This window comes from Mytilus californianus, unplaced genomic scaffold (genome assembly GCF_021869535.1).
Source record: "Mytilus californianus isolate M0D057914Y unplaced genomic scaffold, xbMytCali1.0.p SCAF_4, whole genome shotgun sequence".
Taxonomy (NCBI): Eukaryota; Metazoa; Mollusca; class Bivalvia; order Mytilida; family Mytilidae; genus Mytilus; species Mytilus californianus.
In genome coordinates, this window is record NW_026262690.1 from 79,059,645 (window position 1) to 79,078,474 (window position 18,830).

At 29.8% G+C, this 18,830-nt stretch overlaps 1 protein-coding gene across 4 annotated transcripts in view; it reads left to right on the top strand.

Moving 5' to 3' along the window:
* The window catches only part of LOC127738580 (uncharacterized), a 73,627-nt gene that overhangs the window by 45,677 nt on the left and 9,120 nt on the right, over positions 1 to 18,830 (top strand). For all 4 annotated transcript variants that reach the window (XM_052249888.1, XM_052249890.1, XM_052249891.1 and 1 more), the window contains exons 6-12: positions 2,530 to 2,736; positions 8,651 to 9,590; positions 10,540 to 10,652; positions 11,344 to 11,502; positions 13,809 to 13,973; positions 15,926 to 16,037; positions 17,154 to 17,341. In XM_052249888.1, the coding sequence (XP_052105848.1) occupies positions 2,530 to 2,736; positions 8,651 to 9,590; positions 10,540 to 10,652; positions 11,344 to 11,502; positions 13,809 to 13,973; positions 15,926 to 16,037; positions 17,154 to 17,341 (1,884 nt within the window). The remainder of the gene's footprint in view (positions 1 to 2,529; positions 2,737 to 8,650; positions 9,591 to 10,539; positions 10,653 to 11,343; positions 11,503 to 13,808; positions 13,974 to 15,925; positions 16,038 to 17,153; positions 17,342 to 18,830) is intronic.

Sequence of the window (18,830 nt, forward strand, 5' to 3'; positions counted from 1 at the left end):
ATGTTTTCATCCAATATATTATGCAAGTTTCTGATTGATGATCCTTCTTTTTCCCATAAGAAAAAATGTGAATATATGTACATGTTTATAAGAAAAAAAGTTTCACTTATAAAAATGTACTGACATCATTGAGCAGATTTTGCTAACTTGGCAGATTATGAATGAGTACATGATTCCTTTCAATATTTGATGCTTAAGTTGCCTAGAATTTGTTTATTCAAGTTTGAATTTAGATTTTTATTATCATCTTATCTACAATAGTAGGGAGCATTCATTTTTATACGCCCGTTTACGGGACGTATTATGGTATACCGTTGTTTCCAGTCTGTCGGTACATCACAAATCAGAATAAAGTTTTGGTTTTGGTATTATTCCACGAAGCTGTGGTCATATCAACTTGAAACTAGTTGACATTTTATACTGATGGGAACATTTTAGCTTGGGCATTTATCCAAAATGGAAACATTTGATAGTTGGAAAGGATCTAGTTACAATAATGAAAGAGGCAAGGGAGCCTCTTTTTAACAACAACCTTCATGATGACCTCTGCCACAGACATTGACACACATTTTTGTCCATACATAATTTGGAATCTAAAATAGATTTATCCCTTAATTCAACATGTCCTGGCAATTGTTTTTATTGATTTTATCATTGTTGATGAATTAGTTGTACTTTTTAACCTATGCCATTTTCTTTGCAACTTCTATATATGACTGGAAATGCTTACGGAAATCATTACAATATGTGTTGGGAATCAGCTGGATCTTCATTAATTTTTCTTATATATGATTTACCTATAAACAAAGTCAGAATTGCAGGCTGTGATTTTGAATAAAAATCTTTTCATGACTTTCTATTTTGAAATACAATAAAACATAGAAGGGAATGTGATCTTTTTGTTATGGATCATATTACTATAGAAACTAGAATTAGTTAAAATGACTTGAAATAATCGTATATTTGCATTTCAAAGACATTATTATGAGTGAAGACAATTACATTTTAGATTGATTCTTTATATAATCATTAATCGAAAGTAAAACCTAGCAGGTAATATTATAGTCTTTGGAATCACAAGAGAAATACAATATGTGGAAATAATGGTAAAGAATATTTTTTCCAGCTTGTCTTCCATTGTAATTAATTTCTGAGAAATACATACAGTTTTTAAGAAATAATCTTGTAAAAAGTTGAGTTTTTATACATCCGTTTACGGGATGTATTTTGGTTAACCGTTGTCTTTCCATCCATTGTCAACATGTCGGACAATAACTCAAAAACGCTTTAACCAATTTGCATGAAACTTTGGTGAATTATTTATATCTATTGACTTGAGCTCCCTTTCTATTTTTAAAAACTTTAGATTTTATGTTTACGAGTTATGGGGTTTTATTCATTAAAAAGGGGGATTTTCCTGTTTTCGGACAATAACTCAAAAATGCATTGAGAAGTTTTCATGAAACTTTGGAGAATTGTTTATATCAATTGACGTAAGCTCCCATTTGATTTTTATAAATTTTAGATTTTACGTTTCCAAGTTATTGGATTTTATTCATAAAAAAGGGGGGGATTTTCCAGATTTCGGACAATAACTCAAAAGTGCTTTGAGCAGTTTTCATGAATCTTTGGTGACTGTTTTATATCTATTAAAATAACCTCCCTTTAGTTTTTTATAATTTCTGAAATGACATTGAGGAACTTTGTTCTTTGAATTAGCGACGGGCGTATCATGCGCTCATGGCCTGTCTTTATTTTTCTATGATGTGGATGTTGAGGACATTGTTAATTGGAAACTAGCTACATTCATTAATACAGTTGTTTAAAATATCATTAGCAAACACCCTTTAATGTAAAGTCAATTTTACAGTTTTATTTTTATTTAAGTTGTTTCTTTTTGTCTATTAGACTGAAAGGCAAAAAATATCAACATTTATATTTTTTAACTTTCAGTTTGATTGAGAAATGAACTAGATTGAAGAGAGTGTAAAAACCACTCAATCATATGATTGGATTAAAAAACTATCAATCTAAACAAGTCACTTATTAAGCTATTAAACAGTAAAATAGAAATTCCCTTTTTCAGAATCTTAAGCATCAAAGCAATGGAAATCAACCAATCATATGGCATTCAATTCATTCATGGGCATGAACAATTAAAATATTTATTGTCCTTAATAGTCCAAAATAGGGGCCTCTGTGACCGAGTGGTCTAAGTAGTTGAACTACTGTATCACTAGCCAGTCAACACCGAGGTTGTGAGTTCGAATCCTGCATGGGGCAGGTGTGCTCTTCTCCAATCTTAATTGACTAGGATTGTCAGTTTTCCTACCGAAGGTCGGTGGTTCTCTCCAGGCACTCTGGCTTCCTCCACCAATAAAAACTGACCACCACGAAATAGCACAATAGTGTTGAAAGTTGCATTAAAAACCAATCCATCAATCAATCAATCAGAGTCTGAAATGAAAATTTACAAAATGTGATGTGATGTGATTTTAAATTATCTTTCATTTTTATTTTTAATTATAGGTGCTCCAGAAAGACATAGAATCAAGGTCCAGAAATATTAATGCGGTACTAAAACTCAGTGATAGATTACAAGATGAACTTGAAGAAGATTTTTCTTTGCTTCAACACTCACAAGCTGCCCAACAGATACAGCGACGATGGCATGGAGTCTGGCTCCAGTCACTAGAATCACAATGTAGACTGGAAAATGCCTTGAAAGCTAAAAAGGTAGTCTTTACTCAAAAAGGAGAATGATAAAAAAGTTCTTTGGTTAATTGTAAAATAAAGACTTGTAAAATGCTGACACTTAAAATGAAAAAGATATTGAAAGCTCACACTTTTTCACTTCAGAAAATGATTTAGAGAGCTCTAACAACTGCTTACACTTGACATTTGGCTCCTTGTACTGAAAAAGTGACCAATTGCTTCATAAACATAAATAATAGTAAAAGCATATGAAATGCTTGAAAAATTGTATAAGGAACGACTAAAAATGCTTTGAAAAGTTAAAAAAAAAATCTTTTTGAAGAAATAGATTGTTTGAAAAATGGGATAGTTCGAAACAATTAGTTCAAACCTCCAAAGAACCATCAATAGTGATTAAATTTTCATGACAAATTTTGAACAAACAGAATATAAAGAAATCATAAAAGGAAATTGATTTTAACACAATACCTCCTGGAGAGGTAAAAAATTTACAGAAAAGCATATAAAATGGGCTAAGAAGTTACCTGAAAGACTAATAAAAAAAACTTTGTGATTCTAAATTTGGAGTACTGGTTGTCAAGAAAATTATGCATACATTTGGAAACATTTTCACACAAATTTGTGATTCATTTTAAACAAGCTTATCAAATACTTGACAAAGCTGAAAAAAGGTTAAAAGCATAGTATAGAATTGATTATTATTAAATGGTATGTTTATTTTTGGTGTGTATAGTTATCTTTAAAATAGTTCATGTCATAGCTTGACACCACAGAAAACAGAGATAGCAGGACTTTGGACTGAAGCCTGTGTGATATTTTTTCTAGAGCTATTACTATAAGCTATTGTAAATTTGCTTTTCCATGTTTAAAATTTTAGTATCGATTAATTCAAATATTTATGCTTTTTTATTTTGTCACTATCACTACCAACCATATTTATATTTCTGATTAACTCAGTTAGGGAAAATTGACATAACATGTATCACACCTTATGCCATGCTATTTGCTCATGATGAAACGTAATCATGCATGGTAATATCTCATTATAGAGAATTTTATACTGACGAATCAATTATTCCCTTTGTAGTCTATTGTAGAAAAATTATATATAAAAGTCGCTATAAACAACAAAGGTACACTTCATGTTGGAATAAAATGACCAAGATATAGTTCGCATCAGGATGTCGCTTGTTACTTTGATTACCTGAGCGAGACTTTTTAATATCGTTGATGATCTTGATGGTGTGACGCTGTCTTGTTCTGAGTTGTGTAACGCTATTATTTAACTATATATGGAGTTCAAAGGAATTGAGTTATAACTAATTGAAGAGGTCTAGGCCTTGGAAGTAATAAATAAATGATACAAACTTAGTAAATAAAGCACATAGATTGTCTCCGGCAAAATCAATAAAATTAAGTCAACTTATCTAATATAATGGTGGGCTGATGATCGTGAAGAAGATTGACACCTCAGTTTGTTTAAACAAAATTTGAATCTCAAATGAGATGTTTATGGCTCAAATTAAGTTGTTATGACACAGCCAAATAATTATTATTCTTTTGAAATCATTTAAACCTTTCAAGGCGTAACTGATATTTGATTCTTTGATTTTTGTTGAATTTGAAGCATGAGGAAATAAAAGTATAAATATGTAAACTAGAAAAGTAGTAAGGAATAGATAAATGAATTCACTTGATATTTTTCTGAGTTATTTTCATTTTAAAATGCATTTAATGTTTTATATGTGTAATATATGTAAAACAAATGATATCATTTTCTTGTCCCTGTGACTGACATTTGAATAAAAATACCACATGTTTTCAAATATTACATTGTAATAAAAATACAACATTTATTTCAAATATTATTTTGAATTAGATATATAACATTGTAATAGAAATACCACATTGAATACAAATATTACATTGAATAGGAAATACCACAATGACTGCTAATATTACATTGTAATAAGAATACAACATAAATGCATTGTATAATACAGAAATACTTCTTATTTAAGTTACATCAGCTTACGTCACAAATACCATTAATTCCTTATTTTTGCCTCTGCATACTATGCTAAGTATTTTTCTTTCAAACTAGTCCTGCCTGAATTGTATGTAGAATATTTGATTTTTTTTTAAAAGATCATCTACGTTTTTATCAGGATCCCTTATTCAAACTGTCATAGTCCTTTGAACTTTCATGAAAAAAAGTCTTTGTCTTATCATGTTTAAATGTAATATTTTCTTTCTCTTAGAGTTCCTTTGAAATAAAAATTTACATACTATTCAGATGTTTTTCATTTCAAAAATTTGAGGCGAATAAAAATCTTGTGTATAATAATTTCCTCCTTTGTTCTTCTACTCTCAGTCAAATATGACTCAAAATATTTAATAGATACTTAGTTTTATAGCAAAATAATTTTTATTTCCATATATTTTTATTACGAAGAGCTTTGGAGCAATGCACCTAACCAATATATCTGGATTTACTAAAACATGAAGAGCATATAAGATTCAAAACGTCTAAAGCATTCACATTTCTTTTCAAAAAATGGACTTGGTTTCTAGAGAATGTTAATTTCCCCCCTAATCAGATTCTTTACTATGTAAGGTATTGACAAAGAAATAAATGAAAAGGAGGAAAGTTAATAAGAATTGAATGATAAATGAAGAAGTAATTTGAAATAAAAAGACAAGATAGTATTTACTTTAGTGAACAGAAATCAATGATTACAATCATTTGTCATGTTATTTCTTCAAGGATACATCAGTTTTTATTGAGGAAAAAACAGAAACTGGGTCACACATATTTACTACACCATAGAAGTGGGGAAGTGGGGTCAAAGGATATCAGTTAAGGTTGTATGGTTAACTTTTGCTAACTTTCTTTTAATGGAAGAATTTGTTGAATGGAGGTACCCCTAAAACTAATCTGTTTTCATGTGTTAAAAAATAACAATAAAAAAGAAATGTTTTTGATAAATAAAAACAATTAGCTATAAAGAATTTGGATTGTGGAAGTTTTAAAAAGTCTTTTAACAAATAAGATTTACAGCAAATATTGATTACATTACCTCAGTCAACTAAAAAAAGATATTATGAATGGGATAAAAGGATAAATTGATCAATTTAGCAGGTAAGAATAAAAATCCAAGCTGTTGAAGTGATTCCTATATAGTCATACCGTGGCCCGTACCACGTATGCAGGTAGTCCTTCAGTACTTTGCAAATAGAGAAATCATGTCCCCTCATGGTTTAATCAATATGGATGCAAGAAAAAAGTGCACTTTACGTAATATTCTGTTTAATCAATGAATTAATGCACAATCTGCAAAAGTCCAGGTAAATTGACTTTCAGGTGATCTCTTTGTATTCTCTCTGTAATATCCAGGTATGAAGCACGCTAGGATTTTATCAATTTATTGTGAATTAATCGAGGCAAGAATGAACATTTATCACCTAAAACTGTAAGGAGCAGAGCATTTTGGATACTTTGTTTAGAGTTTTAGGATTTTAATTCAGTTATGTGAGTTGCTTTCAATTCTTTTGGTAAATTTTACATCAAATAGTTCGAGATGACTTTATGATAATTGATTGAGTAGGTTGCACTTTGATTCATAGTTCCTTGTTTCCAGGAAGTTGTAAGTTTTATACAATTTTCACGTTCAAAATAAATGAGATAAGAATTTGTTTAAAAGGTGTCTCAACTGATTTTTAGAAAGTAAAATTATCAGAAAAGACTTTGGGGCTATACAGTATATATATATATATATATAATGTTTTAGAAACTATTATCTCTGGAAATTAAACATGAATGTTTCATTAAAATGATGTCTTATATTAATATGGCTTTGACAGACATGATAAAATTGCTGTCATGAGGCAGACTACAAATTTGAATCTGTCTATTTCTACTTACAGTGCTCCATAGAGGTTAATTTAGAAGTTACATAGTGCTATTAGGCCGTGAACATTATACATGTTGATATAGAAGTAGCATGGTGTTCTTAGGCCAACACATGTCATAAGTCTGATTACAAAACCTAATTGGAAAAACAATAAGGTCTTTCCTCACATAGGGGAAAGAACTTAAAAATAGGTAGAGTCAGTCAGTTAGATTAAAAAAAATTATATTTTCAAATTGTTTTTATTTCAAAAGATACATTGCATTTATGTGCATATTGAATATAATATAAATCTATGAAATTTATTCTGAGTTCAACATTCCAAATGCATTGAAGAATTTTCTTCATTGATGTCTATATTGGGAACATTTTTCTATATGTATATCATGGATAATTGACAGAAAAAGGCCTAAATCCATATTTTGTCATCATATTCTTACATAAATCTGGATTTTCATGCAGGAAGTTGTAACAGTCAAAATCTGTTCTCATTTATAAAGTTTGAAAATGGTCCCGCTTTTTTCATTTTTATGGTCTGCATTAATAAAAAGTGAGTTTCAAGTTAAGTCAAAGTGTTATTTTGTAGTCAGAAACAATGCATTCTTGTCTTATTAAATTGTTCATTCTCTTGTAATTCACATAAGTAACTCAATTAATTACCATATTAAACCTCTTGTGTATTTCATGTCGGACAACATTACATCAACTGTGAATATTGCACATGCATATAATAAAATTGTGTTCGATATACCTTTAGGCGCTGAGGATAAATATTGCATCAGAAATAGAAAACATTACACAGATGCAGAAAATTGGATTAAATTAATCAATTTTAAATAAATATTTAAATAAACTTAAAGGTTCTGAGCTTAAATAGTGTAAATTAGTACTTAAAAATGAAATAATAATTTTCACGCTTGATTTATGTGGTATATTTTTATTTACTTATTTATGTAATGTTCTCATAGAAACAGAGATAAATATATTCCTGTGTATGGCTGTGTCATCTGCATATAAATCTTTGAATAAATAAGTTTTTATTATATGAAATGACTAAATTCCTTGGAAAATTTGATGAAAATGTTCAAGGACAAAGTTCAAAAACACCTATAAACTCTTGTGACGTAAATTTAATGTCAAAATTGGACTTGATCAAACGGACATAACATTTTTATGATATTGAAAACATAAAAAGATATTTGCAACAGTTATACCTGGATTTGAAGTGTTATTATGAAATGTTCAATCATAACTTAACAAAATAGAAGTTCACAGTTGATGCTTCAGTGATGTTTCTATGGATACTAAATGGTTCTTTACATTACAAAGAACAGAGAGCCTTACAAGTTTAATAATGAATGTGTGAATGATGCTGGAAGCTATAACAGTTTTTATTCTCTCTTTGTTAACTTTATTCTTTGTTCCTTAACGTAATAATTTATATTAAAAGACTTATCAGCTTTTTGATGATTTTCAGATTAAATCGTTACAGTGTAATAAAAAAATAGTAATTATGACTTTTTCCCTGATGGGAATTGATTTTTACACCTTTGTCAAGTTCAATTTCTAGCTTAAGTACTGAGGAGGATTTTTTTTAAAGATAATTCTGTTTTATATAATATTTAAATGAAAATATATAGCAATGCATCTTAAAGGATAAAGTATCCTGGTTTAGCATTAAACTGGAATTAGTTATCTTAATAAGTGCATTTATAGAGATGAAGATATAAATATGAATGTATGAGTTTAATATCATATACTTCAGCAAGCCTAAAAGTAATTTGGTATTTCTTAAGAAAAGAAATTGGGTATTTTTTAAGCAAAGTAATTCAGTATTTTTTTAAGTTGGTACTTGGGTAGAAACTCATAAGGTAGAGTCTTATTATCAACAGATATGTAAATCATCAGTTTGGTAAAAAAAAAAAATCTTGTTTATAATGTTAAGAACTTTTTTCTTCAAAAATGTATTTCCTATAACCTGGTACATGTTTCTATATTTCTATAGATTTATTTTTTAATTTCAGAAACCATTTTCATCAGCATCATTCTTATCAGGTTGGATACCAAAAAATTCTGGATGGGAAAAATTTGGATCCAGTCCTCTCACTGATGATAGTTTCACTTTGAATAATCGTTGTGCCGATTTTGTTGAATCTCCCCTTGCTGAAGATAGCGATCAAAAAGATAGTAGTACATGTGTTGAAGAAACTGACATAAACTGTGGACTTTCTCATGCTTCCGGAGATTTCAGCGGAAAAGATAGTGCAGTCGTTAGCGAAGTGGAGTTTAAAATGTCATCAGAATGCAGTGATTCTGACCTAGATATGCTTAGAAAGAATAAACATAGACTTGAGAGCCGAGACATTGGTTATAGCAGTGGTACCTCTGTATCCCCTATCAACGCAGGTCACACCAGTACAGAATCTGATTGTGATGATATACGTAAACTGATTGAAAAGGTTGATACACTTGTTGGTGAAAAAATACCAGCTAGTGAAAATAAGTCACCCAAAAGAGAAAGGAGATCTCCTGTAAAGAGGAAGTCTGAATCTCCTCCGAAGATAAATGAGATCAGTTCATGTGATGCAAGTAGTGAGGATAGCGATGAAGGAGCTGATGAATTCTCAACAGCAACAGACGAGCAGGAAATTTTGTGTGATAGTGTATTGGGACTGGATTTCAATTCTGATGCTTCATTGTCACCAACAACTCTCCCTAGATTCCACGACACATCAAAATTAAAAAAGCGAAAACAACGAAAAGATAGACCGTGGAGTGTGATTCAGTTTAGTGATGTTAGTGATAAAGAGGTTGTGACATTGTCTAAGTCTGAAACGTCAATAAATACATTGGAATATGAAACTCCAAAACAATTTAGTTCATCGACTTTGCCAAAATGTGGTGTTAAGAGAAAACTGTATGATACAACTCTGCGTGGGGAAGTTACTGATACGGAAACCGAAGGTATGAAACTTGTGTTTATTTTAGATTTTGAAAACTTTTAAATGATGAATCAAAATTTTTAACTCGCCTAAAAGAAGCTTATTTCTCTTTTTTTTCATGTAGATAAGAGAAATCTCTCCCCTTAAAAATTATTAAATTTTAGTTAAATTTTAAATAGGTCATTTTTGAAATATTGACATTTTTTTTTAGTGTTATGTAGTATAGTTGACCAATGGTAGATCTATATTTTAACTACAAAAATAGCAATGTTAAGTACATTCCATTAAGGACAATTAAAACTCGCACTTCTTATTACATTGACCATTTAGTCAATATTATATTAATCGTCAAAGGATTTTCAGAATATAATTTAGTGAAATGTACTTATAGAAGATGTGTCCTCAAATGAGCTCTATTTTTATAAGGTCAAACAAGATATATGCTTGTTTCTTGCCACCTGGCAGAAAAAAATAAGATAGGTAAAATGATTTTATTTTTTAAAACATTTACAAACTTTAGGGAAATGTTCTGGACTGTATAGGGTGCTTAATCAAAAATTTATGAACTGTGATGGTTCTTAACAAAAAAATGTTCAAAAAATGTTATCGGGTAGGCATAAAAATATAGAGTAGGGAGGCAGGAATCACTACTTCATTTATTTTGGCCTTATTACAAATATAGAACCTGATTTAATTAATGTACGCACAATTAGAAAAAAACACAAGTTTTGAAGTTTCCAGAGAAATAAAAAGAAAATTCCAAGGTGACTTTAATGAACTGTGTACATGTATTTGGTTGTATGACGTTACCTTGGATACACTAAACATTGACATTTGAAGTAAAAATGGATTGATATTAAAAGATACCATTAAGTACGAACTAAACTCATATATATAGATTTCTATTAATTTTAAGCATATCAGTGTAGATATTATTAGAAATTAGTTTTCATCATTGATTTATTTTTCAGTGTCAGATGCCTACGTGACAGCACAGACGGACATATCCTGTACAGAGGATGATGATCCACTTAATAGTACTGCGTCCATGTCTGAACCAGTTTGGTGGGATAACTACCACCAGGTATGTAATAAAACAGGGATCAGATAATACTACTGCTCCCCTGTCTGAATCAATTCGGTGGATAAAAACCACCAGATATATAAAAATGCAGTGATCAGATTATTGTACTGCTTCCCTGTCTTTGGTTGGTTAACTACCCCCATGTATGTAACAAAACAGGTACACATTGTATCAGATAATAAAACTGCTTCCCTGTCCTAATTACTGTGGTTGGATAACTTCTTGCAGGTATACCAACTGTAACTCTTAGGAAAGAACGCTAAATATCAACAGCAAAATAATAGAATCAAGTACTGTTAAAAGCACTGATTTCATGTCCGAACCAACAAAGTTTTGAGACATGGTTAGTTAAGATATTGATACCATATCTACAGAATCAATATGATGTGCAACAACTTTTTTAAATATTTTATTTTAGAATTCAGACAACTAGTAATCACCAAAAATAGTTTGATAGCACTATTTCTTTTAGCTTAAGAATTAGTGTTAAAATCAGGTGACAATTCAGAAAAAAGAATGCATTGAAATTGTGCACGAAAGGAAAACAAGAACTTTTTTCTTACAATCTTGTAGTTTCATTGTTTATGCATGTGGTTATATGACATAATTTTATCTTGTAAATCATATTACTGTCAAACTTCAGATACAAATTATTTTTGTTGCTACAACATAATTCTTTTTCTATAAACAGCAAACAGTATACACGTCCCTTGGTGAGGACCAAGAAGAATTGCCCATCTCCTGGGCCCAGCTAGAACAGGACTTGGAATTTGACGAGGAAATTACCTCTGCTCAGTCCTCTTCTATTGTGAGAGATGTTATGGCTAAAAAGAAGTCAAAGCCAAAATTGGTAAGGATTTGTTAGGCTTATGTTAGTATGTCCTTGATGAAGGAAATGGCAAATTTTATTTAGAAATTGGTACACTTCTTTTAGCTTGTTCTTTATTGATTTTCTGATCATCATTAATTTTGACTAATGAGATATTGTAGAGAATTTGTCTGTTAGATCAAGAAGTGTGGGAGTAAAGTGATCATTTGGAATGACAATGTCAAATGGAGAAATTTTATTAGGGAAAAATTTGATATGTCATTAATGGATGATCCGCTTAATTGCTTGTGAATGCAGAATAATTTTACAAATTAATTGATAAATATCATTATATGACGGTTTTTTATAAACCATGTGCTGCTAGTTGAAAAGATTGTATCAGTTTGTAAGTTATAGAACTAGAAAATGTGTCGATATCAATGGATGGTGTACAAGGAGTAAGAAGATAAAAATGTTGAGTCAGTTATTTGACGCAAAATACATTATGTTGTTACACTTTTAGTGCTACGTGTAGTCTTACATATAATTGAGCCATGTAAAAACAAAAAAGTACATGTTTTAATTGCTTATGTTCATATGTAAATAATCGAAAAATCAGTAATAACATATTCATTGGTGATTATAAAATAATGAAAATTGTTGAACTGATTATTTGTTATCAAAGACAAAGACAGCAGGATTGTAACTGTTATGTTTTATTTGAGTATTGAATTCTTACATCATGATCAAAATATGAAATTATAATATTAAACATATGTAGCTTAGTAAGCTTTCTACGTCATTTGGTCTCATTGACAATTATACCACATCTTCTTATTTTTAAATTGAAAAATATGATATTTGATACTGAAATCATTAGTTTAATCTAAAAATCATTTTTTTGTTCAAGTATTTTATATATGTTATCTTCATATCAAGAAACTGACAAAACTATTCAAGTTTGGTAGGAAAAAATGAGGAATAATCCTTATAAGGTAAAATAAAAATTGTTTAGTACATGACTGAGAACTAGTTTTTGAAATCAGAATTCAACTAGCAGTGAGGAAGCTTCATTAGGGATGTTCACTATACAAAGCAAAACTTTTAATTTTCTCAAGTCCTCTAATTTGTAGCCATTTTTATGCCACAGAAACAGAACTAGGCCTAAATTTAAGATTAGTGTAGGAGCTTTTTTTAAATATTCACCTAGATTATAAAGTAGTTTCAGTAAATTTTAAGATAATAAAGGATCTTAAAGCATAAGTAACTTTTTTCAGGATATATTTGCTATTTTAGTCTTTACTTAATTAGAATTTATGTTTTCCCCTGATGTATAGAAGACATATGGTAATAGACAATGCCAAGAATAATAATTACCCAATATGTTGTCAGGAAAGTTATTTCCGATGCTAATTATAGACACGTAACAGTGGTGAAGCTTCACAAGGAATATTCATTAATGAACAAAACTTTCACTGTTTAATTAGCTCAAATTGTCCTAGTATAGTTATTTTTAGACCACAGAACCAATTAATACCGATAACAAGACAGCACTAAAGCTTCTAATTAAAATCATCTTTCCAAAATGAGATGGTTTTGCGTTTATGATTATCAAAATTATTTTAAAGGCTAAACATTTTTTTTTTAAAAGGGAAAAATCTGCAACAAAAAATGAATTAATTCAAGCCTGACTAAATATGTGAACTAGATGCACCATCCTTAGTCATTTATGAGAAGATTACATTTCTACCTGGTGTCTCTTATTACAATTTTTTTTAACCTGCACCGTTTACTTGTAATTACAAGGTGTATTGGATGTACGAATATGTGATAGATTTTTTCAGAAACTCAACTAAGGTCATGGTGTACAGTGGGTGGTCAGGTTGTCTTCTTTCAAAGCTATCATGCAATTGTTCAAATGCATTCAAAGTGATTTTAACTCTCAAGTTAACAAGATTTAACATTAAAATGATCAGAGGGCTTTTGATTGAATGCTTTGTACTCATTTTGTGTTTGAGTCTTTCATTGGTATGTGCACTTTGTTCTGTTGTTCTGTTATCTGCCTCAGTCATAACAGTTTTGTATAGTTAGTTCTGACCTTACCATGAATAAGTTTGAAACCTGTTGATACTGAACTATTCTATCAAAACAATAACAAAATGTTCAACCCCAAAGGGGTTCAGTAAAGACATGTTTTACTGTTTTAATTTATGGTTTCCAGTATTCTTGATTCCATTCAAATTCAGTTATTGTAGCATGATACCACATTAGAGAAATCATTGTTTTGACTTTCAGACTACTGAGAGCAATAAACATGGTTATAACAGGTTTTTTTTTTACATTTTCAGGCTACTCAGAGCAGTAAGCATGGCTATGACAGTGATTCTGATTTAGAAGATTTATACTTCTTCATCAAAGATTCTGCCAAACAGCTCAAAATCACAGATCAGTTCCTTAAGAAAAAGGTCAAGGATTTCCAAGGCACAGGAATTGACCTTAATTCAAGCAAATATGTAAGTTTAACAAAAAAAATTGCATACTTGATATCTTGCATAATTTTCCTTACAACAAAGGCTATTCTATTAAGAAGAATCCACTGTTTGATTACTTACAATGGATTGAAATAACACACATATTCAATAAATTTTCCCTAACATGACCGTAGATATTTTAGTAATAAAATATACAATGTTTGCAAAAGGCAGTTTTAAAGATATGGTTAGAATGCAGCTATTCTTGAAATGAGACAAACAATGCCTATGTTGAAAGTATCTCCTTTCTTAATTCCCATAAGACAGGAAAAAGATAATTAGAATTCTTCCTATGATATTTTTGTAGTGATTATGCCATGTAGTTTGTGGACAGTAATACATTTGTACACCCTTAGGACTGACATTTTTATAAAAACCAATGAGTTATTTTTGTTATGTTCAAAAACAAAAGTGTTAAAGTAGATCTTTAGAAATAGTTTGACAAATGAAATAAGAAAAAAATTGTTTTGTTTAAATTAAGTTCACCAATATTGATAAACATATAATTTGTAATTACTGGGAATTGATGATTTGACTTAACACATTATACTGAATCAATATCCTATTAGGTTAGATAAGTCTTTACAATGATATCTGATATTGAGTTTTAATGCTTAGTAATGAGCCATGTGTTGTGAGAGGATATGAAGTGACAAAATTTCAATTGTTTCATTAATCTTATGTCATTGGTTTCACACAGATTTTATTTTTAGAACATGTTTTGAAACTTTACTGAAAAAAACCAAAAGTGTTCACTTATAATTTGATAAATAAATCCGAATAATAGAATGATATGTTTTAGTTAAGGAGACAGCTTTATATAAACCTTATGCTTTGCTTGATTCCTATTGATTATTTTATTTTGATACAAAATTTTGTGATGTTTTTATTATTTCGAAAATTGTGACAGGACATGTTTCACAAAAATTAAAACTTGAATTTTAAATTTGAAAGCATTATTTGTTTGCAGTATTTCCTAAAATTGTAATGAGTAAACTCACATTTTTGTCCATTGTTCAATAATTGCTATAATGAATGCACACAATAATTTCTGAATTTACGGTATATGAAATAGTTTTCTAAAGTTTTCTAAAACGTTCATTGATTAATATTTTGATGCAGCTTTATGCAATTAATTCAGCTGCTTCAACTCTTTCAACTTAGATAACTTGAAATTGATTATGTGTATCTAGGTGACAGTTGGGGCAATATCTTTTATTGACTCACATAAATAAAAAAATTATTACTTGTACGTAGATTATAGTCTAGGCTGTTTCCTTTATTGGGTAAAATGATTATTGATCACGCTACTTTGACAAAAAGTCTAAATAAAGCTCTTTGATGGTTGAGTTTAATAAATGTTTTTGTTTTCTTAAACTTTATACATAGATGCCAACTGACCATTTACATATTAAGATTAAAGCTCTATTTTTAAATTTCTTGCTTGAAAAATGGCAAATGAACATGATGGATCATGGTCTGAAGCCTCTATATGCCATGAATCTGTATTTAACCACAAGTTAATATAATTCTTGTGTAACTTTGAATAACTTTTTACAATTGTGTTACCACTGCCAATTTTAGAATGGTCATGGAAATTGGAGAACATGAAATGAAAAGACTTTACTTTAATCTTCTCAAATGTTTCCTTGTCCATTCAGGAATATTTGATGATAACTGTATCATTGATCACTCTCAAGTCCTGTAATTTCGTTTAGTAAGTTTATTTAGTTAACATTAAGTTAAATGAACTGCCTTACTGACCACATGAAATAACCAACAAGTATTGTAGAATTTTTTAGTTTGTTTTTGGTCATTATTTTTAGCCATTGATGTATATAATGACACTTTAAAGTCAAGATTTGTTTTAAACTTGATTTTTATGCACATGGTCTTTCATTTGTTTAAAGGGTTTTAAACATTTGCAATTGTAGGCTGAAGTAATAGCTACCTGCCAGACCAACATAGATTGCTTGAGGAGAGTATTACAACACCTGGGATCAGTTGTTAGTACTGATGAAGAGGAAGATGTTGATACATTGCAAGGTAATCTTTCTTGAAAAAAATGGATTTTTTTTTGTTCTGAATGTTCAGTGTCTACTTTCTAGGTTTGAACATAGAAAAAATATATATATAATAGTACAATGGAAAATAATCAGAGATGGATTTAGGGGGACTCCTTATAGAACTACATATATGGTTGATGCATAGACTTTATACAAGTCCCATTGGTAATCTTGCCTTGTTGGTGGACCCAGCTTTTTCCAAATCCTGGATTGGCATCTAATAATAATATAAAATCACATTATTTGCTAAAAATATCAAACACCACAGTAGACTGCACTTTAACCTAACAACTAAAGAAACCAAACACACAAAGATAAAAACAATTTTAAGATGAATGTGATAAACTTACTTTTTATTAGGTTTATAAAAGTACAAACATTTTAACCTGATCGTTTATGTATTTTTTTGGCAATTTCAGATTTTTATGCCCCTGCCCCAAAGCAGATCAAGTTTGAATTTGGGTGGCATTACCATTCTAGAGATATGCACCTTTACAAATGGAAAAATTGCTGAATTTTTCATTTCCATTCTCTAAAGTTCGCCTCAACCAAACGTAAAGAAACTTATACACAAAACTCAGATGAATTTCGAACTTGGGTGGCTTCACATTTTCTTGTGTTATGTCCCTTTATAAGGTTATATGCAAGTGGGTGCATCATCTGTGTCCCATGGATACATTCTCCATTTATTATTTCAATATATCGTATTTATAAAAACTATTTATAAAAAGCTTCTGAATGCAATACTGTCATTACAACTCACCTTCTGCTTTTAAGCCAGAGAATTGGGGTGTATGAATACTTATTTACATGATGTAGGTGCTACCCAATGAGCTCCTGAAGGTTATTGGGTTTCCATGATAGTTTTACTTGTCGTCATACTTTTCTGTGGACAAATTAGGGGAATTGTATGCTTCTTTATGATATTTTACAAAAAATCCAGAATGAAATTTTTTCCGCCATGTGGTTAAAGGTTTTTAGTATCATAGTGGTATTAACCCAGATCAACCCTTCTATCATTAATGCCCCTTTCAGGGTATACCAATACAAATTTGAATGTTAAAGTAACAATATGCTTAATTCTGTATAATTGTAGAAATTCTGTACCAATGGGAGAAGCTTCATGCCTTTGCCAGTGAAAGACAACTACAGTCACAGCAATTGTCAACATTATATAAATGTTTGGAGGACATACAATCGAAGTTTAATGGTTGTGATGTCATTACCAATCATCATAAATTCTCAAGTATCAGGGAGGTTGAACAGTGTCTCAGTCATGTTAAGGTAGTTATTATTAATCATATATACAAAATATTTGAATGGACAATAATTGTTTCTCTTTTGTGGTACAGTTCTTGCATAATTTTACTGTTAAAAAAAATAGCATTATTGACTGAATTTTTGAAAACTTCTTTGTCAAAAATAGATGCTTTCGATACAATTATAGATAGATATGGCTTTATTTTGATTTATTATATTGCAAGTGTAAAAAAAAAAAAATGTATTTGCATTCAAATAAACCTGAAAAATTGTGTGATTGAAGACCACATTTATCAAGAAGTGATAAATGAGATTGTTCACTATCATGTAGTTTCTCCTTGCTGCAGATTTTGTAATTTACACTCTAACAAACTCGTTTTACAATAATTTGTTTCCGTATCAGTTGGAATTTTTTCACCAACTGATTTTTGTCGAGCCTTCGACTTTTGTCGAAAAAAGCGAGACATAGCAATCCTACATTCCGTCGGCGTCGTCGTCGGCGTCCACAAATATTCACTCTGTGGTTAAAGTTTTTGAAATTTTAATAACTTTCTTAAACTATCCTGGATTTCTACCAAACTTGGAAAGAAGCTTGTTTGTGATCATAAGATAATATTCAAAAGTAAATTTTGTAAAAAAAAATAATCTTTTTTTCCGTATTTTACTTATAAATGGACTTAGTTTTTCTGCCAGGAAACATTACATTCACTCTGTGGTTAAAGTTTTTGAAATTTTAATAACTTTCTTAAACTATCCTGGATTTCTACCAAACTTGGAAAGAAGCTTGTTTATGATCATAAGATAGTATCCAGAAGTAAATTTTGTAAAAAAAAAATTCCATCTTTTCTGTATTTTACTTATAAATGGACTTAGTTTTTCTGCCAGTTAACATTACATTCACTCTGTGGTTTAAAGTTTTTAAAATTTTAACAACTTTCTTAAACTATCCTGGATTTGTACCAAACTTGGACAGAAGCTTGTTTATGATTAAAAACTAGAATCTAGAAGGAAATTTTGTTAAAATTTTGTTCCATTTTTTCCGTATTTTACTTATAAATGGACTTATTTTTACTTCCAGTTAACATTACATACAGTCTGCAGTTTAAGTTTTTAAAACATTTATTAGATTCATAAACTATCCTGGATTTTTACCAAACTTGGACAGAAGCTACTTACAATCAAAAGATAGTATAGAGAGGAATATTTTTATTAATTTTTTTCCTCATTTTTGTTGAGCCTGCGATTAACAGCAAAAGTAGGCGAGACACTGGGTTCCGCGGAACCCTTACGAATTTTTCAAAAACAGACAAAGTTTTTATAGCATTATTTGCTTACAGCATTTACTGTAATTGCAAAATTGATCTCACATTTTGGTTCATTCCTAAAAAATTGCAATGATAATGCATGCAATTTTTTTTTTTAATTTACAGTATTTAAATCAATCAGTTTATTACTGATACTTTTACTTAATTAATAACATGTTGTTTTCATTTTTTTACAGTACTGGGTCGAT